Raw genomic sequence first — 27,763 nt, forward strand, 5'->3', positions numbered from 1 at the left:
AAAAAAAGAATTTCACTGTATATGTGCAAATGTATAATGTGTGATAAATTATTAAAAAAAATTATACATCCGCAGTCTTAATGCAGGAAACCTGTAGTGTAAGAAAAAAGCAACCAATTGCTTATTATAGCACCAAATTGGACAGTGTAGCATAGGGCTACCCGCCATGTTATCAAAGACTTGCAGCAGTATATTTTGCTTATGACAAAGCTTCCACTGTGACAATGGGCTACCCAGTAATAATTTACACCCATCACAAAGTAGCAGAACTATTAGAACAAGGTAGATTTGTTTTAACCCAAGCCAGGTGTTTGACATATTCAACAATGCTAACTTTCCCAGACACCACCATAAAGCGATGCACAACAATAAACCCAGCCAATTTCATTCCTCTAGAAGGGGAAGGAACACCTCATGAATGTGTAATAGACTCTAGCTTTTACTTGTTTAAGACCAGTTTTAGAGTCAACACCGATCATTGATGCAGAGGCAGATTATTTTGTAGATGGGTCATGTTTCAGAGACCATCTGGGAAATCATGCTGGGTATGCTATTGTTAAGAGAAAAGACAATAGTTTTGTTCCAATTGTGTTTCAGCATTGTGAGCAACCATGCTCGGCACAGTTGGCTGAATTGAAAGCACTAACTGAAGCTTGTCAACTGGCTAAAAGTCAAACTGTTAATATTTATACAGATTCTGCATATGCACAGAGTGTGCCATCTATTTGGAGCAGTCTGGAAACAAAGAGGGTACAAAAAGAGTGATGGGACACCAATTCAGCATGGTTACCAAATAATCAAACTCATTTCAGCCATGATGCATCCAGAGAGATTGCCTATCATCAAATGTCAAGCATACAAAATAGGCAATGACTTTGTCATTCAAGACAATAATGCTGCAGACTTCATGCCAAAAGGGCTTCAGGATGTCAATTAGCAGTAATGGCACCTTCAATTTTGATCCAGCCTCAACCCCAATTGGATGATATAGCACTTATGCAGCATCAAGCTGGCCCTTATTAACATGGGTATGGCAACAAAGAGGTGCAAGCAGAGATGTAAATGGTATATGGTGCTCACATGAAGGTCACATGATTGCTCCAACATCACTCCTTACTATTCTGATCTCAGATGTGCATGGTTTTGACCATTGCGCAAGGGGTGAAGTGATTAAGAAGATAAAACGACAGGGATATTGGTCCCCATACGTACAGGCAATCGTAAATTAATTTTTGGCTGAATGTAAAATTTGAGCCCAAATAATGTCAGAAAAGGAAACTCTGCACCAATAGGTCACATACCAGTTCCAGAAGGACCATTTAAACATCTTGTAATAGACTATGTGGACATGATAAAATCAGTAAGAGGAAAAAGAAACATGCTGGTGATAATAGACAGATTCAGTAGATGGGTAGAAGCAGTACCATCAGCAGATCAGGGAGCCCAAAGTGTGATACAATTTTTGACCAGAGAAATTCAAGAATTCCAAGATTTGGTATACCATCTCAAATCAGTTCTGACAATGGCTCAGCATTTGTCCAAAGAACAGTGAAATCAGTTACAGCAACTAAGAATAAAACAAAGACTAGGGTGTGTCTATCATCCACAATCAAAGGGAATGGTAGAAAGAGTGAATGGAACTCTCAAAGCTAAGCTTAACAAAATTTGTGCTGACACTAAATTTAATTGGGTTGATGCTCTACCTCTTGCATTGATGAGTTACTGCATGCAAACCAACAGAATCACTAATCTAACACCGCATGAAATGTTAACAGGTACCATATTTGAGAGGTCCTTATGAAGGATCACCTTTAGTTGCAGATGGAATTAAGGGCTAACATGAGACAATTAACTACTATACATGAAGCCATTTATTCACAGGAACAGAGAAGGGGACACAGGGAAGAAGAAGAAGTGCCCTATCCCATAGTTCCTGGAGACCAAGTGTACCTGAGAGTTTTTAGGAGGAAATGGAATGAACACAGAAGGGAAGGACCTTATACCTCAGTAAGGGCAACCCCAACAGCAGTACAAGTAGAAGGTAGCACAACGTGGTATCATTTGAATCACTGCATTAGAGTGCCTAGATTGAGACCAAGGAGACGAGAAGACCAAAGAGATAGTGCAGCTGACAATCAGGAAGATTTAGATGTGGTTCCCCTGAAGTTGAAAGAGAACTTGAAGCCCATGACAAGAAAGGGCAGAACAAGTATAAGGAAGTGCAGAGCAGGAAGGAGAGAGTAGTAATGCTGTTGCAAGAGATGAAATACAACTGCAGGAGGATGTACCGCAGCCAGAGGGAACAGAACAGGAAGGTGAGAGAGGTTCTGACATTGATACTGATGTTGGTACATCTGATGCAGCAGTTGCCCCAGACCCAAGGCCTATTAGAGACCAATCCCCATACCCAGGGCAGGAAGAGTTTCCCATGTTTAACTTCTGACCAAGGCAGGAGTTTCCCACAACTGACTTCTCAGCCTTTGACTGGTTTCCCGAAGGGTCTCCATAATGCTACTGATTCGACACAAGGCACTCAAGGAAATTAATCCATTAAAAAGAGGTTTGTAGAATTGCCACTGGGAACCTTTTATGATGCTCACAATGATACAGACTATGAAGTAGACCCATTACTGGAAAATGAAAGATTACTGGAGAATGCATACCATAATGATTGGTTCAGGTGGGCAGAGTATACAGCGAAACAATTGGGAATGTCTAATTGCGTGTTATGTTCACCATCACCTCTGAAAAAGCTTACATTAGTGCCCAACCAATATGATAATATGCATTGTGCCCAATATTACTCACAAAATTGTGCTAAAAAAAGAATACCCTTCTGCCCAGCCGAGTGTTTGGCAATCTTAGGACATCCAGAATTTCAAGAATATTACAATAAGGAAGTTTGGGGAGATGAATGTAAATGTTTAGACATTCGAATAGATGCAAGAAAATCCTCTAAAATATGCCATAAACCCCAGGCTTGACTATGAGTGTTTTAATAAAGGTTAATGTGGGACAATTTTGAGGCAACTGTGCAATGATTTGGCATCTGGAGGGACAAATATATGATGATCAAGCAAAAGGTTATAAGTTTAACAGAATTATATTGGCAACAGCCACAGTGAAGGAAAATTTTACAGTAATAGAAGCCCCAAGATGTATGGATAAATCTGTGGAAGGATGCCTTGTAAATTGTAAAAACCAAACTTTGGTCTCTCCTGTGATAAGAACATATGAGGAACAAACAGTAGTCATAGTAGACTACTTTTGGATTTAGGGAGGAAAACGATTGTGGGCTATATTACCCAAAGGGTGGAAAGGAATATGTACCAGAGTAAGACTAGTTAAATAAATAACGATGTTAACATGGGACCCAAAGAAATCTGAAACTCTAAAATGATCTAGAGGGACTGCAAAGAGAGAATATAGAGTAAAAAGAGCATACCAGCCAGACCCTAATGTATACTTAGATGCAATTGGTCAACCAAGAGGAATACCACATAAATTTAAAGCTAGAGTTTAAGTAAAATCAGGCTTTGAGTCTATATTCGTATGAATACCAGTTAATAAGAATACAGAATGGATAAATTACATTTAGTACAATCAGCAAAGATTCATCAGTTACACTGATAAAGTATTGAAGGCCTTAGGAGAACAGCTAGATGCTACAAGCAAAATGACATGGCAAAATAATCAGACACTAAATTTTTTGCTGGCGGAAAAAGGAGACGTGTGTGTAATGTTTGGAGTTGACTGTTGCACTTATATCCCAAACAATACAGCTCCTGATGGATCCATTACTGAAGCAACGAAGAAGCTGAAAGGTCTGAGGGAAGAGGTGACTGAAAATGCAGGAAGAGACCAACATATTGGAAACTGGTTTGATTAGCTATTTGGATCCTGGAAAGAATGGCTTACTAAAATGGGAATAGTAATAGCTGTAGCTTTTGTTATTTTTGTGTTGTTGTTTTGTTGTGTTGTGCCTCTCCTCAGATCAATGCTGGCCAGTGCTGCAGCCAAACAGATGATCAGTGTGTCTGTAAAACCTTCTGGAGTTGACATTGGGGCCACCGTGTACCCTATAGGTCCCAAACTGGATTAACTGGATGAAATAATGTAAAACTGTTTTACACAAAGAGTGGTAGGGAAGGGGAGCCTTTTATTTTTTACTCTTTATTTTCAATTTTCTATTGTTTTTGAATAGCAAGGGAGTCAGCATACTCATTGTATTACTTTTATCCAAAATTAAGAGTACTTTAGATTGGGTAGAGTAGGCAGGAAGATAGAGGGTGTTATGTTTATTATTTTGGCATATGCCCTTTCCTGAAGTTATTATTTCTTTCAAAGTTAATGATGTATGTTTTTTAATCAAGTTATGTACTCTTTGAATATCATTTATTGTTTGAATAGTTTCTGAAGTTACTATTAACCAAGTAAATTACTTTTGAATGAAGTATAGCATGCATTTTTGAACTTTTTGTAATAAATTTTTTTTATTAAATCATACAATAACAATGAAATGCAAAACATATATATATATATATATATATATAAATCAACATTTAAACCCCACAACAGGGAGTAGTACACTGATGCTTTATGACCTTTTCCAAAAGCCGCAATCACCTCTCCCAAAGCATCTGCCTCCTTAGGGGGGTGTGTGCTACTCCCAAAAATAGTACAAAGCAGGTGGCGCAGTTGTAAATACCTATAAAACTGAGGTCTGGGGATCCCAAAATGTTGGACCAAGTTTTCAAACGATCTCAACACTCCACTTTCATATAGGTCACCGAGTGTAGCAACCCCCCTCACAATCCACTCTGGCCAGTAGAATGGGGACTTGCCAATACGTAATCTTGGGTTCTGCCATATACTCGAGGCAACATTTAAATAAGTGTCCAAATTAAACAATCTGGACACTTTAGTCCATACCGAGTGTAAATGCGAAATAACGGGGTGTAATTTAACTTTTCCGATTAGTTTGATAGAGATGCTTTGTAATGGTGAAATAGGGGCAAGAACTGCCTGTTCAATAACAAACCAGGGAGGGGCTCTCTCAGGTGGAAGTGACCAATGAGCCAAATGTTTGAGACTGAACACATAGTAATAAAACAAAATCTTGGGTAGGCCTAACCCTCCTTTGTCAATCGGCCTATGTAACTTATTAAAATGCAATCAGGGATGTTTACCATTCCAAATGAAGAACTTCGCTATGCTATCAAATTGCTTGAAATAAGAGAGGGGGACATCTACAGGGAGAGATTGTAGCAGGTAGTTAAATTTTGGAATACAATTCATTTTAATAACATTAACCTTCCCAATCATAAATAAATGTAATGAAGCCCACCTGCCCACGTTGCTCGAAAATCTTTTTATTCAAGGTTCAAAATTATCACTAACTAAATCAGACAAAATTGCTGGGAATAAAATCCCCAAACACTTAATGCCCTGTTTGGGCCATTGGAAGGCACCCGGCTGGAAAGCCATTACTGGACAGTACGCTGTCAGAGCCAAAGCTTCGGATTTAGGCCAATTGACTTTGTATCCTGAGAACTTGGAAAAGGAATTAATAATTCTGTGGAGGCAAGGCATAGATCTAGTAGGTTCAGAGACAAATAATAAAATATCATCTGCGTAAAGCAGAAGCTTATGCGCCACACCTCCCGCCACCACCCCTGGAAAATCATGCTCACCCCTTATCGCAGCTGCTAATGGTTCCAGGGCAAGACAGAACAATAAAGGGGAAAGAGGGCAACCCTGCTGAGTGCCCCTATCCAGAGTAAAATAATCTGAAATTAATCCATATGTTTGTACCGCTGCTACAGGGTGTCTATGAAGTAACTTAATCCAACCAATAAATGTACTCCCGAACCCATACATTTCTAAATCTTAAAATGATAATCCCATTCTGCCATATCAAAAGACTTTTCAGCGTCAAGTGAGATGGCATCGATCGGAGATTGATCATTCGCTACTAACCACATGATATTGATGAAACGCCTAATGTTATCAGAAGAGCTACAGCCCCAAATAAATCCCACCTGATCTATATGTATAAGAGATGTCATGACCTTACTTAATTGGTCAGACAAAATTTTTGACAAAATGTTTACATCTAGTTAGATCAGGGAGATTGGACGGTAACTTTTACACTCGCTTGGATCTTTGTCCTTTTTAAGAATCAGACTGGTCCGGGCTTGTGTCATGGTTGGAGGAAGCTTTCCCTTCTTTAATGATTCAGTATAAACTTCTAACAAAAGTGGAGCCAGTTCTGTAGCATAAGATCTAAAAAAATTCTGTGGCAAAACCATCTGGCCCCGGAGCCTTGCCAGTAGGTGGGGACTTAATTACCTCGTCAAGCTCCTCCAAGGTTATCTCAGAATCAAGAGAATGTTTTTGCTCAACCGTCAGTTTAGGGAGATCTAATGGTTCCACAAAGTTTCTGATATCTTCATCAGTAGACAAAGACATGGAGCTATAAAGATCAATATAGAATCCTTTAAAGGCATTATTAATATCAGTAACCCAGGTAAAAATTTCACCACCAGCAGATTTCACTGAGAGAATGGTAGAAAATGACTTTCTCTGCTTTATATATATAGACAAAAGCTTTCCTGCTTTGTCCTCCGACTCAAAATATGATTGTCTTGCCCTAAATAACAAAAACTCCACCTTCCGTGACAAAATATTATATCTGTATTTCAATTGGGTCAATTCTCTGAGGCCATCAGACGACATTCAGCGCTTCAGCTCTGTCTCGGTACTTTTAATAAGTTTTCATGCTTCGGATTTTTTGGTGAATGAGGTATACTGTATGATCCGACCCCTAATAACTGCATTAAGTGCCTCCCAAGCCACGCCCACAGAGGATACTGAGGACCATTTGGTCTCCATATTAACATTGAATTCAGTCTTTAACATTTGTTGGAAATCAGGATTTTGCAAAAGGGATACATTAAAGGTCAACTATATGATTTCTTTTTCTCCATATATGGCAACACCTCTAAACTCACCAGGGTGTGATCTGAGACTAAAATGTTTCCAGTTAAGCAATCAACAACAGATGAAATGAGGGACTTAGATATATATAAATCTATTCTAGAATAAATCTTATGTACTGATGGAAAAAAATTTATAGTCCCTACCAGATGGGTTCAGAAGTCTCCAAATATTTGTAAGACCAAGATTTTTACACATCCTGTGAAGCATCAATGTTGCTCTAGGGGGCTTACACACTTTTGCTTTACTATGATCAAGGACTGAGTCCATCAAAAGATTAAAGTTTCCTCCCAATATTATATCATGAGGGGTGCCAGCGGCTTGCAACATCCCTTCAAGATCTATAAAAAAGCCCTGACCATCAGCGTTAGGTGCATAATTGTTATCCAAAATCAACATTTGCCCCTGAATTTCTGCTAAAACAATAATGACTTCCTAATATTTTTAATCTGTTTGAGACATTTTAATTGTAGATGCTTACTTATCAGTGTAATGACTCCCCTGCTCTTACTTGAGCCAGAATTAAAGAAAACATGTCCACCCCATATCTTCCCAAATTTTTCAGCTTCCTGTGGGAAAAGATGTTTCTTGAAAAAACACTATATCATATTTCTTACGTTTTAGAAAAGAAATAACCTTCCTTCTGTTTATGGGGTGCCCCAACCCATTCACATTCCATGTGGAGAGAGATAATCCACTCATATTAACATTTGACCTTTTGACTTATTAGAGAAATTAGATTGTGTGTCAAATATAAAATTATTACGTCCACATTCCACATTAGTGCAACAATCAACCCCCAAACTTCACCCGAACCAAACAAACAGAAAGAAGAAAAACGTGCACATTAACCCCACGCGTGACAGCGCCAGCCGGCATCCATCCCTCAAACGGTCCATGTACGCTTACGAGAGCCCCTGCGAAAACTTTGCCATCGAATTGCTCAAGTCCAGTATTTCTATACAAAAATTTGTAATACAGAATTACACAATAGAAGATAATCTATAAAACAAACTCCTGCCCATAAGCGGAATAAACACAAAAAAATGTGTAGATTCATCCACTTAATTGTCTCAAAGGTGTGTGCCTCCACAAAACAAGCTCCAGTCTCTAGCGGAACCAACAAAAAAAAAAAACAAAACTGGCTGTTCAGTTCTTGGGACAGTCAAATTCACTCCAATGTCCTGCAACAAATATTGCACAAAACCAACTCCAGCCAACAGGAGGCATAAGCACCCAAAACGAGCAGATTCATCCACAAGCTGTCCTGAAGAAATTATTATTACACAAAACAAACTCCAGCTGTTAGGCAGAACCAGCACAAAACGAAACGAAAAAGGTGCTCGGTTTCCGGACAGTCGAGTGTATGTTCAGTGAGACTTATTTGACGTTCTTAACCGATTTACTTTCACCAATGTGTTTGTTTATACGGTTATTTTGCTGTGGTAGCATGTACGGTGTGTGTGTGTGTGTGTGTGTGTGTGTGTATATCCTATAAATGTAGGATATTATAGACATTGTTTGTCATTCTTATCCGATGTACTTAACTAATGTCTTTGTTTGAATTGGTTATTTTGTTGTGGTAGCCTGTACGGCTCTTTGAAATAACTGAAATCATTTGGCGAAGTGATATGGAACCGTTATGCGGTCAAGACCTGGAACTACTTCATAGCCGTGTGTTTACTTGAAAAATAATTCCACACCTTAGAACGTCTGTCAACCAGTCAGAATCAAGCATTCAACAGACCCGTGGTATAACTAATTTTATGGAGATGGGTCACAACATAAAAAGTTTGCCTTTTGTGTTCAACAGAAAAGATGAAGTAATACAGGTTTGGAACAACATGAAGTTGAGTAAATGATGACAGAAGTTTAATTTTGGGGTGATCTGTTCTCTTATATGTAGTTTCCCAAATGCTGTTGAATGTTATCTGCTAGAGGATGAAAGAGATTCATAGAAACATTTAATTCATTTTCCTGTATAATGCTGTAAAACAGTTTACAGTATATAATGTATTTAAACTTTAAAGTGATACAACAGGGCTGATTGTTCAGCTAATGAGGGCTTTTCAATCAGCTTTAAATAGCTTATTAAATGGGCAGTCTGAATCAAGACAAGATTTAGTATATGAGATACTTACACATCTTTTTATAATTCAGAAACTGGGGATGGTCCTGAGATTTCTTTGGGTACCAGCACAAGTGGGAGTACAAAGAAATGAAATAGTGGACAAACTGGCTAAACAGCCAATGGATCATATGGATGTTGAAGTTCATATACCACTCAGTAAAGAAGAGGTAAAGGAAGAATTAGAAAACTTATGAATATAAAGTGACAAGGAAAAAAAGGGAAGACACCTATACAATATCCAAAACAAGTTGGAAATGGGAGAATAGGTCTCAAAAATAAGAGAGAAGATACAATTATCACTGGGCTCCGAATAGGACATTCTGGCTTAAATCATTCCTTGTTCAAAATAGGGAAACATCAAACAGGTTTATGCTTGACATGTGGTGAAGCAGAGATTGTTGAACATGTATTATTACATTGTGTAATGTTTACAAGGGAAAGAGAGGAGTTATGAAATAAATTGAGAAATATAGATTCAATCAATTTCAGCTTACCAAACCTATTGAATTGTGCCTCAGGACAGTCAAACATACAAAGAGAAATACTTAATTATCTCAGGAAAACAGGAATGGAAAATAGGATTGAATAAACATATTATATAAAGTTTTTTCCCCATTCTTATTAATGCGTCAAGCTCCAGTCCAGTTGGTGGCGGTAATACACCATATGTTGGCTTGTCAGCCGCCATTAAACAACACAAGAAGAAGAACAGGGCTTATTATTCAGATGTAGATATTTGTTCTCAAACGCATCAACACTCCAGTCCATTCGGTGGAGGAAATTCACCAGAAGTTGTTTTGCAAACCTCCAGAAGACACAAGAGGAACTCAGTTCGGTAAGTGTTCAACATCATTTGTGAGATTTATATTTATTTTTCATTTATATTTTCAGTGTATGTTGTACACTTTTCTCTCTTAGGCGTTTTAATCACTGTAAAAGAGGCTTTTGTATCTCATCATGGTGCTTTGTTTTGTTACTAACGCTTTAAAAAATCAGTTTCAGGAGAAATAAGCAGAAATCTGAGAATATTAAGATGAATTTCTGATCAATGAGCTCTTTAAATCAGCGGCTGAATGTAAATGAGTTCAATGTTCGGTGAGAGTGGGGCACAAAAAACGATCTTATGCTTTCCTCGAGTTTGTTTAAATACATATTTGTGATTACTGGTCATATGCAAGAGGTAAACAAATCAACTAAAACACTCAAGAACAGGTTTATTTACACATTCTGTCTGTCTGTGGGTAAACTCATGTTTATATTTTAGTCTAGTTTGCCGAGTTATTGGTAAAGCTCTATCCAGTGTTGGGTGTAATGCATTGCAAATTAATTAATTACTGTAATTAAATTACTTTTTCATTGAAAAATGTGAGGGATTACTCTAATTACAGTTACTTCTGATGTAATTGCGTTAAATACTGTATAGACTATAGAACAATTCTATATGAAACAATAGTGAATTTAAAATCTAAATTTCACATCTAATGTTAAAATGTATGTTTTCTTGTTTAATGCTGCCCCCTTAAATTCTTTGGCCAGTACATGAATAATTTATTTGATTTTATATGATTTATTTGAAAGAATTAAAAGAACAGTTTCATGTCTATCCTTGTATTTTTCATCTGGTCGAGGTTGATCAGGGTTTTAGAAAGTAATTAGTAATAAATAGTGCAATTACATTTCAGACAGAGTAATTAGTACAGTAATCTAATTACACTGTAGAATATATAATTAGTAGTTAGTAATTAATTACTTTTTTTAGAGGAACTTACCCAGCACTGGTTCTGTATTTAAGGACTTTGGCTGACGTTCCAGAAACATTGTGGTTACATCCTAAAAACTTCACTAATCCCATAAATGACTATATAGTACTTGATGTTGTCATTTATATTGTTTTTGGAAAGACAGTCAATGTGCATTTTTGGCAAAATTTCTGCCAATAAAAGGACAATTTACCAAGTGTGCTAAATATTTTACTTGATTAAATTGTGATTTATTCATATTTTTCAATCTTTGTGATTGAAAGATAATTTTTTAATGGTCACACAAGACAAATTTCTGTTTGAATTTAAACCTGTTTACGGACTTACTGGATATTGTAACTCATATTGTACTGTTGCCTTTGGGTTTTTATTATATGTCATTTTTATTTTTATTTATTTTTTGTTATTAACAATTGTTATTGACTCTGTGCAGCAAATCACATAGACATAACAGAAAATGCAAAATCAAACCGCATGAAATCATATCTTTTCCCCCCTGAACATTAAACTCCCCACCCTCACCCGACACAAACAAACACTCCAGTGGTCAAAAGCCAACTGACAAAGACACTGAAATAGACAATAAAACAGCAGAACATTTTTAGAGACATAAAAAAAAAATAACAATAGTCCCTTTCCGCTGCCCCTCCCCAAGAGCCCTCCAAAAAGGCCAGATAGCCACCCCACTTCCTGATGTAAATACCCAGGTTGCCCAGCCTTCTATATACCAATTTCTCAAACGCCGCCTCCCTGCCCAACTCGACACACCATTCACGAAATGAGGGCGCACCAGACGACCTCCATCCCCTGAGGATTACCCGCCTGCCAATCAACATGCCGGTCAGGACCCAGCTCTCCATATATCTATCACCCACATTCAGGACCGCCCCATCACCCAAAACACACAGTCTGGGGCAAAACGAAAACCGAGTGTCTACCACGTCACATATGAAGCTCTGAACCCTCAACCAAAACTCTTGGATCTTAACACATCCCAAAAAAACATGGGTTGTGTCCCCGTTATCTGATTGGCATCGCCAGCAGGTGGGTGTGTCTTTAAGACCAAGCCTGTAGAGGGGGTCCAGTAGAATCGATGCAAAATCTTAAACTGCATAAGGCGCACCCTTGCATCTCTAGATGCAGACTTGACATTTTTTAGAATCCTAGCCCACACTCCCTCCTCCAATACCAAGTTTAAATCTCTCACATAATCTCTTGAGAGAAGTTGAAGCTCCGTCCCCCAGACGCTGAATTAGCAGGGAGTAATACACTGATGCCTCATGACCTTTTCCAAAAGCAGTTATCACCACTTCCAGAGTATCTGCTGCTTTAGGGGGGTGTATGCTACTCCCAAAAATAGTACAGAGCAGGTGGCACAGCTGTAACTACCTATAAAACTGAGATCTGGAATCCTAAAATGTTGAACCATGTTTTCAAAAGATCTCAGCACTCCACTCTCATATAGGTCACAGAGCGTCTTAACCTCCCTCACAATCCACACTGACCAGCAGAAAGGGGACTTATTAATACGTAATTTTGGGTTCTGCCTTATGCTTGAGGCAGCATTTAAATAAATATCCGAATTAAACACTCTGGTAGTGACCAATGAGTCAAATGTCTGAGACCGAATGCATAATAATGAAACAAAATCTTGGGTAAAAATCAAATTGCTTGAAGTAAGAGAGGGGGACATCTGCAGGGAGAGACTGTAGCAGGTAGTTGAATTTTGGAATAAAATTCATTTTAATAACATTAACGTTTCCAATCATAGATAAATGTAATGAAGTCCATCAGCCCACATCACTTGAAAACCTTTTTATTAAGGGTCGAAATTAATTCTAACTAAATCACACAAATTTGCTGGGAATAAGATGCCCAAATACTTAATGCTCTGTTTAGGCCACTGGAAGCCACCCGGCTGAAAAACCGTTACTGGGCAGTACGTTGTCAGAGCCAAAGCTTCAGATTTAGACCAATTAACTCTGTATCCTGAGAACTTAGAAAAGGAATTAATAATTCTGTGTAGGCAAGACATAGATATAGTGGGCCTGGAGACGAATAATAAAATATCATCTGCATAAAACAAAAGCTTATGCGCTATTTCTCCCGCCACCACCCCTGGAAAATCATATTCCCTTCTTATCGCGGCTGCTAATGGTTCCAGGGCAAGACAGAACAATAATGGGGAAAGAGGACAACCCTGCCGGGTGCTCCTATCCGTCTAATAAATGTATTCCCGAATATACAGGTGCATCTCAATAAATTAGAATGTTGTGGAAAAGTTCATTTATTTCAGTAATTCAACTCAAATTGTGAAACTCGTGTATTAAATAAATTCAATGCACACAGACTGAAGTAGTTTAAGTCTTTGGTTCCTTTAATTGTGATGATTTTGGCTCACATTTAACAAAAACCCACCAATTCACTATCTCAAAAAATTAGAATATAGTGACATGCCAATCAGCTAATCAACTCAAAACACCTGCAAAGATTTCCTGAGCCTTCAAAATGGTCTCTCAGTTTGGTTCATTAGGCTACACAGTCATGGGGAAGACTGCTGATCTGACAGTTGTCCAGAAGACAATCATTGACACCCTTCACAAGGAGGATAAGCCACAAACATTCATTGCCAAAGAAGCTGGCTGTTCACAGAGTGCTGTATCCAAGCATGTTAACAGAAAGTTGAGTGGAAGGAAAAAGTGTGGAAGAAAAAGATGCACAACCAACCGAGAGAACCGCAGCCTTATGATTGTCAAGCAAAATCGATTCAAGAATTTGGGTGAACTTCAGAAGGAATGGACTGAGGCTGGGGTCAAGGCATCAAGACCCACCATACAAAGACGTGTCAAGGAATTTGGCTACAGTTGTCGTATTCCTCTTGTTAAGCCACTCCTGAACCACAGACAACGTCAGAGGCGTCTTACCTGGGCTAAGGAGAAGAAGAACTGGACTGTTGCCCAGTGGTCCAAAGTCCTCTTTTTCAGATGAGAGCAAGTTTTGTATTTCATTTGGAAACCAAGGTCCTAGAGTCTGGAGGAAGGGTGGAGAAGCTCATAGCCCAAGTTGCTTGAAGTCCAGTGTTAAGTTTCCACAGTCTGTGATGATTTGGGGTGCAATGTCATCTGCTGGTGTTGGTCCATTGTGTTTTTTGAAAACCAAAGTCACTGCACCCGTTTACCAAGTAATTTTGGAGCACTTCATGCTTCCTTCTGCTGACCAGCTTTTTAAAGATGCTGATTTCATTTTCCAGCAGGATTTGGCACCTGCCCACACTGCCAAAAGTTGGTTAAATGACCATGGTGTTGGTGTGCTTGACTGGCCAGCAAACTCACTAGACCTGAACCCCATAGAGAATCTGTGGGGTATTGTCAAGCGGAAAATGAGAAACAAGAGACCAAAAAATGCAGATGAGCTGAAGGCCACTGTCAAAGAAACCTGGGCTTCCATACCACCTCGGCAGTGCCACAAACTGATCACCTCCATGCCACGCCAAATTGAGGCAGTAATTAAAGCAAAAGGAGCCCCTACCAAGTATTGAGTACATATACAGTATATATATATATATATATATACAGGAACATACTTTCCAGAAGGCCAACAATTCACTAAAAATGTTTTTTTTATTGGTCTTATGATGTATTCTAATTTTTTGAGATAGTGAATTGGTGGGTTTTTGTTAAATGTGAGCCAAAATCATCACAATTAAAAGAACCAAAGACTTAAACTACTTCAATCTGTGTGCATTGAATGTATTTAATACACGAGTTTCACAATTTGAGTTGAATTACTGAAATAAATGAACTTTTCCACGACATTCTAATTTATTGAGATGCACCTGTATTTCCAAAACCTTAAAAAGAGCATCCCATTCTACCATATCAAACACCTTTTCAGCGTCAAGTGAAATGACAGCGACTGGAGTCTGAGCATTCACCTCTGACCGCATAATATTGATGAAACGCCTAATGTTATCAGAAGAGCTACAGCCCTGAATAAACCCCACCTGATCTATATGTATATGAGATGTTATAACTTTACTTAAACGGTTGGCAAAAATGTTTGACAATATTTTTACGTCTAGCTGGATCAGGGAAATTGGTCTGTAACACTGACACTCGCTTGGATCTTTGTTCTTTTTAAGAATCGGACTGATCTGGGCTTGTGTCATGGTTGGCGGAAGCTTTCCATTCTTTAATGATTCCATATAAACTTCTAACAATAGTGGAGCCAGTTCTATAGCATAAGATCTAAAAAAATTCAGTGGCAAAGCCAGCTGGCCCCCGAGTCTTGCCTGTAGGCAAGGCCTTGCTTACTTCCCAAGGTTATATCAGAATCAAGAGATTTTTTTTTTGCTCAGTCATCAGTTTAGGGAGTTCTAATGGTTCCACAAAGTTTCTAATATCTTCATCAGTAGATGGAGACATGGAACTATAAAGATCAAGATATAATTTTTTTTAAAGCATTGTTAATATCAATGGCTGAGGTAAATATTTAATCACCAGCAGATTTCACTGAGGGAATAGTAGAAAAAGACTCTCTCTGCTTTATATATCTAGCCAAAAGCTTCCCTGCTTTGTCCCATGACTCAAAGTATGACTATCTTGCCTTGAATAGCAAAAACTCCACCTTCCGTGAAAAAATAATAGTAAATCTGCATTTCAATCAGGTCAGTTCTCTGAGGCCAAACTAAATATATACATACATTCTAGAATAAATCTTATGGACTGATGAAATTTTTTTATAAGCCCTACCAGATGGGTTCAAAAGTTTCCAAATATCTGTAAGACCCAGATTTTTACTCATCCTGTGAAGCGTCAGTGTTGGGGGCTTACACACTTTTGCTTCACTACGATCAAGGACTGAGTCCATCAACAGATTAAAGTCTCCTTCAAGATCTATAAAAAAGTCCTGATCATCAGCATTAGGTGCGTAAGTATTAGCCAAAATAAACCTTTGCCCTTGAATTTCTGCTAAAACAATAATGACTCTTCCTAATTTATCTTTAATCTGTTTAAGACATTTGAATTGTAGATGTTTACTTATCAATATAATGACTCCCCTGCTCTTACTTGAGCCAGCACTAAAGAAAACATGCCCACTCCATATCTTCCCAAATTTTTCAGCTTCCTGCGGGGAAAGATGTGTTTCTTGAAGAAACACTATATCATATTTCTTACATTTAAGAAAAGTAATAACCTTCTTTCTTTTTATGGGGTGACCACATTCCACATTAGTGCAACAAACAAACCCCAAACTTTTCCCATCCGTCTAAACTTAAACAGTCCATGTACGCCTATGAGAGCCCCCAGGACAACTTTGCCGTCGGTTTGCTCCAGTGTTTATATACAAAATTTGTAATACAAAATTGGACAACGATAATCTATAAAAGAAACTCCAGCCCATAAGCGGAATAAACACAAAAAAACTTGTAGATTCATCCACTTAATTGTCTCAAAGGTGTGTTGCTCCACAAAATAAGCTCCAGCCTCTAATGTAATCAGCACAAAAAAAAACAAAAAAAAACGGGCCGTTCAGTTCTTTGGGCAGTCAAACTCACTCCAGTGTCCAGCAAAAATATAGCACAAAGCCAGGTCCAGCCAACAGGAGGCATAAGCACCCAGAATGAGTAGATTCATCCACAAGTTGTCCCGAAGAAATGATATTACACAAACAAACTCCAGCCGCTAGGTGGAAGCAGCACAAAACGAAACGAAAAATGCGCCCAGCTTCCTCGGACAATCGAGTGTACAGTGCATCCGGAAAGTATTCACAGCGCTTCACTTTTTCCACATTTTGTTATGTTACAGCCTTATTCCAAAATGTATTAAATTCATTATATTCCTCAAAATTCTACAAACAATACCCCATAATGACAGCGTGAAAGAAGTTTGTTTGAAATCTTTGCAAATTTATTTAAAAAAAAATAATAATAATAAAAAAATCACATGTACATATGTATTCACAGCCTTTGCTCAATACTTTGTTGAAGCACCTTTGGCACCAATTACAGCCTCAAGTCTTTTTGAGTATGATGCTACAAGCTTGGCACACCTGTTTTTGGGCAGTTTCTCCCATTCTTCTTTGTAGGACCTCTCAAGCTCCATCAGGTTGGATGGGGAGTGTCAGTGCACGGCCATTTTCAGATCTCTCCAGAGATGTTCAATCGGGTTCAAGTCTGGGCTCTGGCTGGGCCACTCAAGGACATTCACAGAGTTGTCCCGTAGCCACTCCTTTGTTATCTTGGCTGTGTGCTTAGGGTCGTTGTCCTGTTGGAAGATGAACCTTCACCCCAGTCTGAGGTCCAGAGCACTCTGGAGCAGGTTTTCATCAAGGATGTCTCTGTACATTGTTACATTCATCTTTCCATCGATCCTGACTAGTCTCCCAGTTCCTGCTGCTGAAAAACATCCCCACAGCATGATGCTGCCACCACCATGCTTCACTGTAGGGATGGTATTGGCCAGGTGATGAGTGGTGCCTGGTTTCTTCCAGGCATGACGCTTGCCATTCAGGCCAAAGAGTTCAATCTTTGTTTCTCATGGTCTGAGAGTCCTTCAGGTGCCTTTTGGCAAACTCCAGGCAGTCTGTCATGTGCCTTTTACTGAGGAGTGGCTTCCATCTGGCCACTCTACCATACAGGCCTGATTGGTGGAGTGCTGCAGAGATGGTTGTTCTTCTGGAAGGTTCTCCTCTCTCCACAGAGAAACTCTGGAGCTCTGTCAGAGTGACCATCGGGTTCTTGGTCACCTCCCTGACTAAGGCCCTTCTCCCCCGATCACTCAGTTTGGCCGGGCGGCCAGTTCTAGGAAGAGTCCTGGTGGTTCCAAACTTCTTCCATTTATGGAAGATGGAGGCCACTGTGCTCATTGGGACCTTCAATGCTGCAGAAATTTTTCTGTACCCTTCCCCAGATCTGTGCCTTGATACAATCCTGTCTTGGAGGTCTACAGACAATTCCTTGGATTTCATGGCTTGGTTTGTGCTCTGACATGCACTGTTAACTGTGGGACCTTATATAGATAGGTGTGTGCCTTTCCAAATCATGTCCAATCAACTGAATTTACCACAGGTGGACTCCAATCATGCACTGTATGTTCAGTGAGACGGGTCCACTAAACAGCAACATAAAAATCACCCAAGGGCTTACTCACTCCAATGTTTTTATGTAGGCCAGTGCTTGCTGTGGACATGTAAATATTTTGCGGCCATCCTTAGCATCTATTCTCAGTTTGGCCGGGAACATCAGTGCAAAAGCGATCTTCCATTGATGTAAGAGTTTCTTGCATTCCTTAAATCGATCACGTTTCTCTCTTGTCGAATTCGCAAAGTCTGGGAAAAAGAAAATGTTGTGGTTCTTCCAAGAAAGCTTTCCTTTACTCGTCTTGTATAACACAAGATCTTTATCTGATGATCTCAGAAATTTGGCCAAAATTAATCGGGGCCTGTCTCCCTCAGCAGATCTGCGAGCCGGGACTCTGTGAGCTTGCTCGATTTCCAGCTTGTGGCCTGCCACGTCGAGCAGACTGGGGAGGAGCTCGTCCAGGAACCTCACCATATCTCTTCCTTCCTCATGCTCAGGAATTCCAACAATGCAGACGTTATTTCGCCTACTACGGTTCTCCAAATCCTCCAGTTTTTCAAAAACTCATTCCAAATCTGTCTTGGTTGCTAGTGGATTAGCAGCCAATTCCCTCTCTGATGACTCCAGAAAATCGATCTGTCTCTCGACATCTGACAATCTTGTAACCAACTCTCTGAATTTGATTCCATCACAGTAATCAATTGACTTATTACAGCAAGATTCTCTAAGTCAGCAACAACTTTCATCAGCATTACAGGCATGTTGGACAGTCTCCTGCCACACTGTTCAAAATCGAGTCCCTGGTCCGCAGGCCTGTCAGTGGTTTCAGCTTGAGCACGTAAGTGTCTTTTTATATCTCCAGAGCCCAATGATTTTGACTTCTTTGCCATGTTGACTTCAAAGAACAGATATGTAGCAGGATGTGTCAGATCTCACTGGTGTATGACAAAAAAATTATTAAAAACGAGCAAAGTGCGCAGAGCTCGTCATTTACACGTCCGCTCCTCGCATGGTGTCACTTGACTCCTAATTTATTTATTTTTAATGTAATGTATGTATAGTTTTATTGAGACTTTTACGTCAAGAAAAATTTCTATCCCTGTGGGATAGACAATAAACTTTAATTTCAGCAGAGTTTCAGCAACTTCAGCAACTCTATAATTAATAGAGTTCTTTCTGTGTTTTTTAACTTGAGCAGCGCGTGCAGAGGATCAGATTACTGCACATGCGCCTCACTTTGATCTGTAACGGATGCTGAGGTAAAGGTAACAGGGAGAAAAAACAAGACAACCCAACTAAAATCAATGTTTGGCCAAGAATCTAACCTGGTTATCTGCAGGTAAGGTGGAATTTAGGGTTAGTTCACCCAAAAACTCTCTCATGATTTACTTCTCTTAAAGCAATCCCAGATGTGTATGACTTTCTTTCTTTGATCTATAAGATCACAATTCAGCTCTTTTTGTTCATACTATGAAAATAAATGGGTGCTATCAGGCTGCTGGCTGTTTGACAGTCCAAAAGTCATATTTAGGCAGCATAAAAGTAATCCACATGACTCCAGTCAATCAATTAATGTATTTAATAATGTTATTAATGGATTGGTTCATAATTAAAAAGCACATATAATTGGCCGTGTAAGACATTGCTACAAACTTTTCTTCCATCGGTTTGAAAAATCCAACCAAATCTGCCAAGCGTCCTGTATTGCATAGGTGAATGTAGTCATGTCATGGGGGCCTCAGTGGTGTACCAGACCATGGGCCTCTCAGTTCTTAATCCATCCTTGGTCTTATGGTCAGAGAGCCATTAACTGGATTCTTCAAAAAGGCTTTGAGTCCACACACAGTGACTACATTTACATGGACACCAGAAAGCGGGCTATTGTGAGAAAGCAGTTCCAGTATACATGCACTGTATAAGCAGCATACTCCTGTATACATGCAGCTCAGTCAGTAAGCTGCTTTCTCCACAGCAACGTAATTTCCCCACAATGTTTTTGTGAATAACAAACATGGTAACTGGGGAAGATTTCACTGTTTTATTATCTGTTGCTTTGCTTTATTTCCAGATATTCCAGAGTTCTTTCTGTGTTTGTTTCCTTACCTTTCTATCCTGACCTGCAGCGGAATTGCGCTTCAGTAGTGGGGTTTCCCTTTACGTTAAACTCTGGGATTCCCTCAATGTACGAATGCATACGCAAACGTGAGGGACCATTGATATTTTACAGTGGTGTTTATAAATGGGTAATGAATGTACTTTTCCCACTGTACTCCCAGAAATGTTTTGTTGGCTTGTTGTTGGGCTCCACTCTATGATGTTTGTTATTTGGTCTGTTCCACGCACATGCGCACTCCTCACAAACGTGTTAGAACGCCACTGATGTGTTTACAGGGCCACATAAGCAGCTTTCTTCGTGAGAAACCTAGGTCTAAGGTTTTTGTTTATGTGACATTTCTGCAAAAACCCAGGAATAAACCATTTTCTCAAGTGCATGTAAACGTGGTCACTGTGACCTTTAGGTCATAAAACTAGAAATCCTGCAAGAATGGCGTCGAAATGTCTGACTTAAAGAATGCGCATCTGCTTAATTTCATCTGCTACAAAACAAAGCAGTACTTGTGAAATTGACACTGACTCCCCCAGGGTAAACAAATCTTCTCTAAGAACGAATTAAGGAACTCTTAATTTAAGAACAAAAGGGCAATTAACCACCCTGGGAAATGGACTGATATTGTGAATTAAATCCATGGATTCCTTGGACTGATCTCTCCATTATTACACACACCAAACATGTAATGGATCAACTTTTATATCCTAGACTGTATCAGACTACCCCACACAATGTTTATTCTCGCTATAACCATGGAAAAGTGTTATCATCATAACTTTTAAATAAGTTATTTTGTTTAACAGATTTGTTCTTGTGTACAATGATATAATAATCTTGAGTTTGATGAATGTCAGTCCATTATAATGATGATGTTTTTGTGTTCAGATGTTCATCATGAGAGATCAGAAGGATGTAATCCACGCCGGAGAACAGCAGATGCTGCAGATACCAGTGAAGATGTGTTCAGTGAAGCTGCTGGACTGCAGGATCCTGATGAAGAGGAGAGGAGAAATCAAAGTAGAGGAACAACAGAGTGATGAAGATTATAAAGAAACCACAGCAAAGGAACAACAGAGTAAAGATGATTTTATTCCTTCAGGTATGTTTCTTCTTGTAAATTTGTTTTACATACTCACGACAATCGACTTGTTAGGATCTGTTAGCAGATGATTTTATCACTCAAAAGTCACACTAAAAAGTTTCCCTCTATTTTTTATTGTCAGTTTAGAAGTGCTCAGTTGTTTTTTAAGGTACATCTTTTTATTTTAATTTTAAAATAACAGTCAAAACAGTTCTGCAGGAACAGTGATTCTGGATTAGGGTCTCGCTTAAAGCCTTAATTTGGTCTTTTTAAAATTATGTCTTGTAAAGGATAGTTCACCAGTCGATAGACAATTTAAAGTTATTTTTCAGATAATACACTTACGGTCACAATATACTTCATACAAAATAAAAAAAAACAAGATGGCATTTAGAGCAAAATCTGGCCAAAAAGGTGTGTTTGAGTTCATTTTGGTGGTTCATAACAGCTCGTCTGAACAAAAGTTTAGGAAAACTTCTAACCAGCTGCTAAGCACCTTCTTACTGCCATTGGTCCATGTCGTCCACAGCCATTCACACATCTGCCTAAAGATATGCCTCTGTCATCATTCTTTTGTCTGTATTCTGAACATTAAAGGGATAGTTCACCTAAAAACGAAAATTCTCTCATTATTTACTTCCATTTAAGCCATCCCAGATGTGTATGACTTTCCTTCTTCAGCAGCTGAAATATCCTTAAACTGAAGAAGTAATCTGGGAAGGCTTAATGGTAAGTAAATCATGAGAGGATTTTCATTTTTGGGTGAACTAACCATTGAACACTCTTTTATGCATCTGTCTTTGCAGTCGTATGGTATCATAAATTACAGTAACAGAGTGTAATCGGCACAGATTATGGCCACGTATAGCATGTTAGTGCATTAGTGTCATGAATTCAAAATGTAATCAAGACAAATTAAACGTTTTCTACTGCATATAAACTCAGCAAAAAAAGAAACATCCTCACATTCAACTCACATTTCCAGCAAATTTAACATGTTTAAATATTTGTATGAACATAAAAAGATTCAACAACTGAGACATGAACTGAACAAGTTTCACTGACACAGAACAGAAATGGAACAATGTGTCCCTGAACAAAAGGGGAGTCAATATCAGAAGTAACAGTCAGTATCTGGTGTGGCCACCAGCTGCATTAAGTACTGCAGTGCATCTCCTCCTCATGGACTGCACCAGATTTGCCAGTTCTTGCTGTGAGATGTTACCCCTCTCTTCCACCAAGGCATTTCCAAGTTCCTGGACATTTCTGGGGGGAATGGCCCTAGCCCTCACCCTTCAATCCCAACAGGTCCCAGACTGCTCAATGGGATTGAGGTCCGGGCTCTTCGCTGGCCATGGCAGAACACTGACATTCCTGTCTTGCAGGAATCACGCACAGAACGAGCAGTATGGCTGGTGGCATTGTCATGCTGGAGGGTCATGTGAGGATGAGCCTACAGGAAGGGTACCACATGAGGGAGGAGTATGTCTTCCCTGTAACACACAGCATTGAGATTGCCTGCAATGACAACATGCTCAGTCCGATGATGCTGTGACACACCGGCCCAGACCATGACAGAACCTCCACCTCCGAATGAATCCCATTCCAGAGTACAGGCCTCGGTGTAACATTCAGTCATTGATTACACATTTTTAAGGTTTTACATGTAGTGTCCTCATATTTAAATGCTCCTGTAAATGCCTCCCACAGTGGTGTGGCTGGTGTCTGAATGTTCACAAATAGTATACCATTCCTCGGCTGTTTAGAACTTCTTTTTACCCCTGAATGAAGAACAAAGAACAACTTCTCCGGAAGTATATTGGAGCCTTTAATCTAGACATAAACTGAGTGTATCTGAGTCCCGAAAAATGCTAGGAACACTATTCCATAGTTTAGGAGCCAAATAAGAAAAGGATGAACCTGTTGTGGATTTTAATATTCTAGGTATTATTAACAGGTAGGGCTGCGCGATATTAGAAAAAACTGCAATATTTTGTTTTTCTGCGATATATTGCGATATGAAAAAATACAGGTTGACTTCACCAGATGACTTGAATAGCTCTGTTTGAGAAGAATGAATTATTCTAGAATGATTGGGGTGATTTTGTATGGAACGGCATCTTCATGGAAAATAAAAATTAAAAAAAGAAACTGAAAATGACTTTGACTTATTTTGGGTAGTTTATTATTATAATTAATACACTGTTTAATTCACCATGGTTCCATTGTGTTCATGTAATACTCTTCTATCAATTCAGGCTAAAGTCAATGATCCAACATGTTATGATATTAATAATGCATGTTGCTTACCCTAAAATAAAGGGGCTCATTTGTGAATGAAGAAGTGTGTTGTCTAGAAGGGATCCAGGATATTACAGGTGGCTTTATCTCTGTACTCCAGTCAGGTTAAAACAGAGCATTACACTGAGGATGTTTCATTATCACTATAGGGAATTAATGTGAATGATAAATAAGTCATTTAACCTTTTATTACATTACAAATTAAATTACAAACCTCTTTTTTTTTTTTTAAAATAGAAAAGTAAACAATAAACATCTTTTAATTTAAACCATTTGAAAAATAAAAAAGTGCAGCTATACACCAACCCTGAGTGGTTTACAAAAATACAACATAAAATGAAATGTTTATAAAACAAATAACTTAAAAAATAGTTGCGTGATTTTTATTACATACCACTTGTCAAGCGACCGGGTCATGTTTATAAAACCCTCTATGGTAACCATGTTAATTGGTACCATGTCTTTTGCAAGGTGAAATGTTATTGAATCTGTGATTTCTCTCTGCCGTTTGGAACCTTTCTCGTATGGTGTAACACTGGCAAAGGCATCCGAAATAGTTTTTTGCTTTGGACGGCATTCAGATCTGGCATTGCACTCGTCATACAAAGATTTGTGGTGCCGACTTAAATGATCAAACAAATTGGTCGTGTTGCCTTGTGTTGTGGCAACAATTGCAAGGCACTCTCGACAAAGTACCTGTTTTTGGTCAACATCATCCTGTCTGTAGCTGAAATATTTCCATATAACTGTCTATGCATTTTTTTTTGCAACCAAATTCTCCATTTCATTTTTTCTAACCTGTTCTTCATCATTTCGTCATGCGCAAGCAGAGCCTGCATGTCAACAACATGCAGCAATGAACTCCATGTTTTAAAAAAATATTAATAACCTCGGTGTATCCAAGAACCCATAAATCAGAGTAAATTACATCATATCAGACAGATATAATGCTAGTTTTCCTTTTGATAAAAAAAAATTGCAGACTGATATATGTTTACTTTACTACATCGAACGTTCTGCGACGTTGATATCGTGCAGCCCTATTAACAGGCCAGAATTTTGTGATTGTGATGGATTATAGCGTGATAGAAGGTTGTTGAAATACTTTGGAGCTAGACCGTTCATAGTTTTGTAAGTAACCGAATTTTAAAATTAATACAAAATGTAACGGGTAGCCAATGTAGCGACGATAAAATGGGTTTAATATGATCATATTTCTTGGTTCTAGTCTGCTCTATAGCTGCTGCATTTTGAACAAATTTAAGTTTATTTCTTGAAGACAATTTTCCCCATTCATCCATTATGTAGGTCTTTAGCTGCACAATTGTACGGGTCTTCATTGCCATCTAATGCACTTCATAATGCCACCACATTCTCAGTTGGAGACAGATCAGGACTGCAGTCGGACCAGTCTAGCACCCACACTCTCTGCTTACACAGTCATGCACTTAAAATCCAGGTAGTATGTTGTTTGAAGTTGTCCTGCTGGAAAATGCAAGGACATCCCTGGAAAAGATGCTGGATGCGGTGCTGGATGGCAGTATATGTTGCTCCAAAATTTGTACATATCTGTCTTCATTCATGGTGTTCTCACAGATGTGAGAGTTAGCCATGCCATGGGCACTGACACACCCCTGGCCCATACAGACACTGGCTTTTGGACCTGATGCTAATAAGAGCTTGGATGGTCCTTTTCCTTTTTGGCCCAGAGAACACAATGGCTGTGTTTTTCAAACAACTTTTTGAAATGTGGACTCTTCGGACCAAAAAACACAGTTCCACTGTTCTACTTTCCATCTAAGATGAGTCTGAGCCCAGAGAAGTCGGCAGCACTTCTGGACAGTGTTGATGTATAGTTGTGCGCAAAAGTTTGCATACCCTTGGAGAATTGGTAATATATTACTATTTTTAAAGAAAACATGAGCAGGCAAAACACATTTCTTTTATTTCTTATGGGATTCATATTCAACTGTAGGTTATAACAGAATGGCACAATCATAAAACAAAACATGGCAACAAAGAAAAAAATGAAATGACCCCTGTTCGAAAGTCTGCATACCCTTAGTTCTTAATACTGTGTATTGCCCCCTTTAGCATCAATGACAGCATGCAGTCTTTTGTAATAGTTGTCTATTAGGCCCCAAATTCTTGCAGGTGGTATAGCTGTCCATTCGTCTTGGCAAAATGCCTCCAGATCAAGCAAAGTCTTTGGTCGTCTTGCATGAACCGCACGTTTGAGATCTCCCCAGAGTGGCTCGATGATATTAAGGTCAGGAGACTGTGATGGCCACTCCAGAACCTTCACCTTTTTCTGCTGTAACCACTGGAGGGTCAACTTGGCCTTGTTCTTAGGGTCATTGTCATGCTGGAAAGTCCAAGAGCGTCCCATGCGCAGCTTTCGTGCAGAAGAATGCAAATTGTCGACCAGTATTTTCTGATAACATGCTGCATTCATCTTGCCATCAATTTTCACAAGATTCCCCGTGCCTTTAGAGCTCACACACCCCCAAAACATCAGTGAGCCACCACCATGCTTCACAGTGGGGATGGTATTCTTTTCACTATAGGCCTTGTTGACCCCTTTCCAAACATAGCGCTTATGGTTGTGACCATAAAGCTCTATTTTTGTCTCGTCACCCAAATTACAGTGTGCCAGAAGCTGTGAGGCATGTCAAGGTGTTGTCGGGCATATTGTAACTGGGCTTTTTTGTGGCTTTGGTGCAGTAAAGGCTTCTTTCTGGCAACTTGACCATGCAGCTCATTTTTGTTCAAGTATCGTCGTATTGTGCTCCTTGAAACAACCACACCGTCTTTTTCTAGAGCAGCCTGTATTTCTCCTGAGGTTACCTGTGGGTTTTTCTTTGTATCCCGAACAATTCTTCTGGCAGTTGTGGCTGAAACCTTTCTTGGTCTACCTGACCTTGGCTTGGTATCAAGAGATCCCCGAATTTTCCACTTCTTAATAAGTGATTGAACAGTACTGACTGGCATTTTCAAGGCTATGGATATCTTTTTATATCCTTTACCATCTTTATAAAGTTCAATTACCTTGTTACGCAGGTCTTTTGACAGTTCTTTTCTGCTCCCCATGCCTCAGTATCTAGCCTGCTCAGTGCATCCACATGAGATCTAACAAACTCATTGACTGTTTATACACAGACACTAATTGCAATTTAAAAAGCCACAGGTGTGGGAAATTAACCTTTAATTGCCATTTAAACCTGTGTGTGTCACCTTGTGTGTCTGTAACAACTGAATGCGTGGCCAAACATTCAAGGGTATGTAAAATTTTGATCAGGGCCATTTGGGTGATTTTTCTGTTATCATTATGATTTAAAAAGGAGCCAAACAACTATGTGATAATAATTGGCATCATATGATCACTATCCTTAAGTAAAAGACAGTTTTTTTTGCATGATCAGTCATATTTTCAAAATCAGTGCCAAAATCTCACAATTTCTGCCAGGGTATGCAAACTTTGAGCACAACTGAATGGCTTCTCCTTTACATAGTAAAGTCTTAACTTGCATCTGTGGATGCAGCGGTGAATGGTGTTGTCTAACAAAGGTTTACTAAAGTAATCCCAAGCCCATGTTCATGATATCCATTTCAGATGAATGATGTTTTAAGACAGTGATGTCTGAGGGATCAGAGATCACGCGCATTCAGAAATGGTTTTCGTCTTGCCCTTTACGCACCAAAATTTTACCAGATTTCTTGAATCTTTTAACTATATTGTGCAATGTAGAGGGTGAAATGCCCAAAATCCTTACAATTAGGCTTTGGGGAACTTTGTTCTCAAAGTTTGGATTATTTGCTGAGGCATCTGTTGGCAAATTGACAAGTCTCGAATGATCCATGCTCTTGAAGGACTAGGCTGTTTTTGGAGGCTCCTTATACAGTATTCAGTACTATGACACAATTGCCTCACCTGTTTAACATCTCCTGTTTCACATTGTCTTATTTCAATTTGTCAAATTGTTATTAGTCTTAAATTGCCCGATTGCATGTTGCAATCGTCTGATTTTAAACTTACTGTACATTTTCAAAAAAAAAAAAAAAAAAAATTCACAAGGTAAAACATCTTATGTGTATTTGTGGTGCTTTCAATATATCAAAGGGTGAAAATAATTTACAAATCACTCCTTATTGTTTTTAACTTTTTCGGAATTGGGGTTGTACAAATATTGGAAATGTGATTTTCAAAGGACAGACTGCTATCAAATATAACACGTTTTTCACTGTAGTAGACGACGTGACAGTACATCCATCGAGAGTCAAATACATTTTAAGCGGCTTA

General features: G+C 38.9%; 1 protein-coding gene across 1 annotated transcript in view; it reads left to right on the forward strand.

The window, feature by feature from the left end:
- The window catches only part of LOC127419881 (gastrula zinc finger protein XlCGF7.1-like), a 380,158-nt gene that overhangs the window by 173,464 nt on the left and 178,931 nt on the right, over nucleotides 1–27,763 (forward strand). The window contains exon 2 of the mRNA XM_051661693.1: nucleotides 20,967–21,180. Coding sequence (XP_051517653.1) covers nucleotides 20,967–21,180 — 214 coding nt within the window. The remainder of the gene's footprint in view (nucleotides 1–20,966; nucleotides 21,181–27,763) is intronic.

The sequence above is a fragment of the Myxocyprinus asiaticus genome, chromosome 29 (genome assembly GCF_019703515.2).
Source record: "Myxocyprinus asiaticus isolate MX2 ecotype Aquarium Trade chromosome 29, UBuf_Myxa_2, whole genome shotgun sequence".
In the NCBI taxonomy this organism is placed as follows: Eukaryota; Metazoa; Chordata; class Actinopteri; order Cypriniformes; family Catostomidae; genus Myxocyprinus; species Myxocyprinus asiaticus.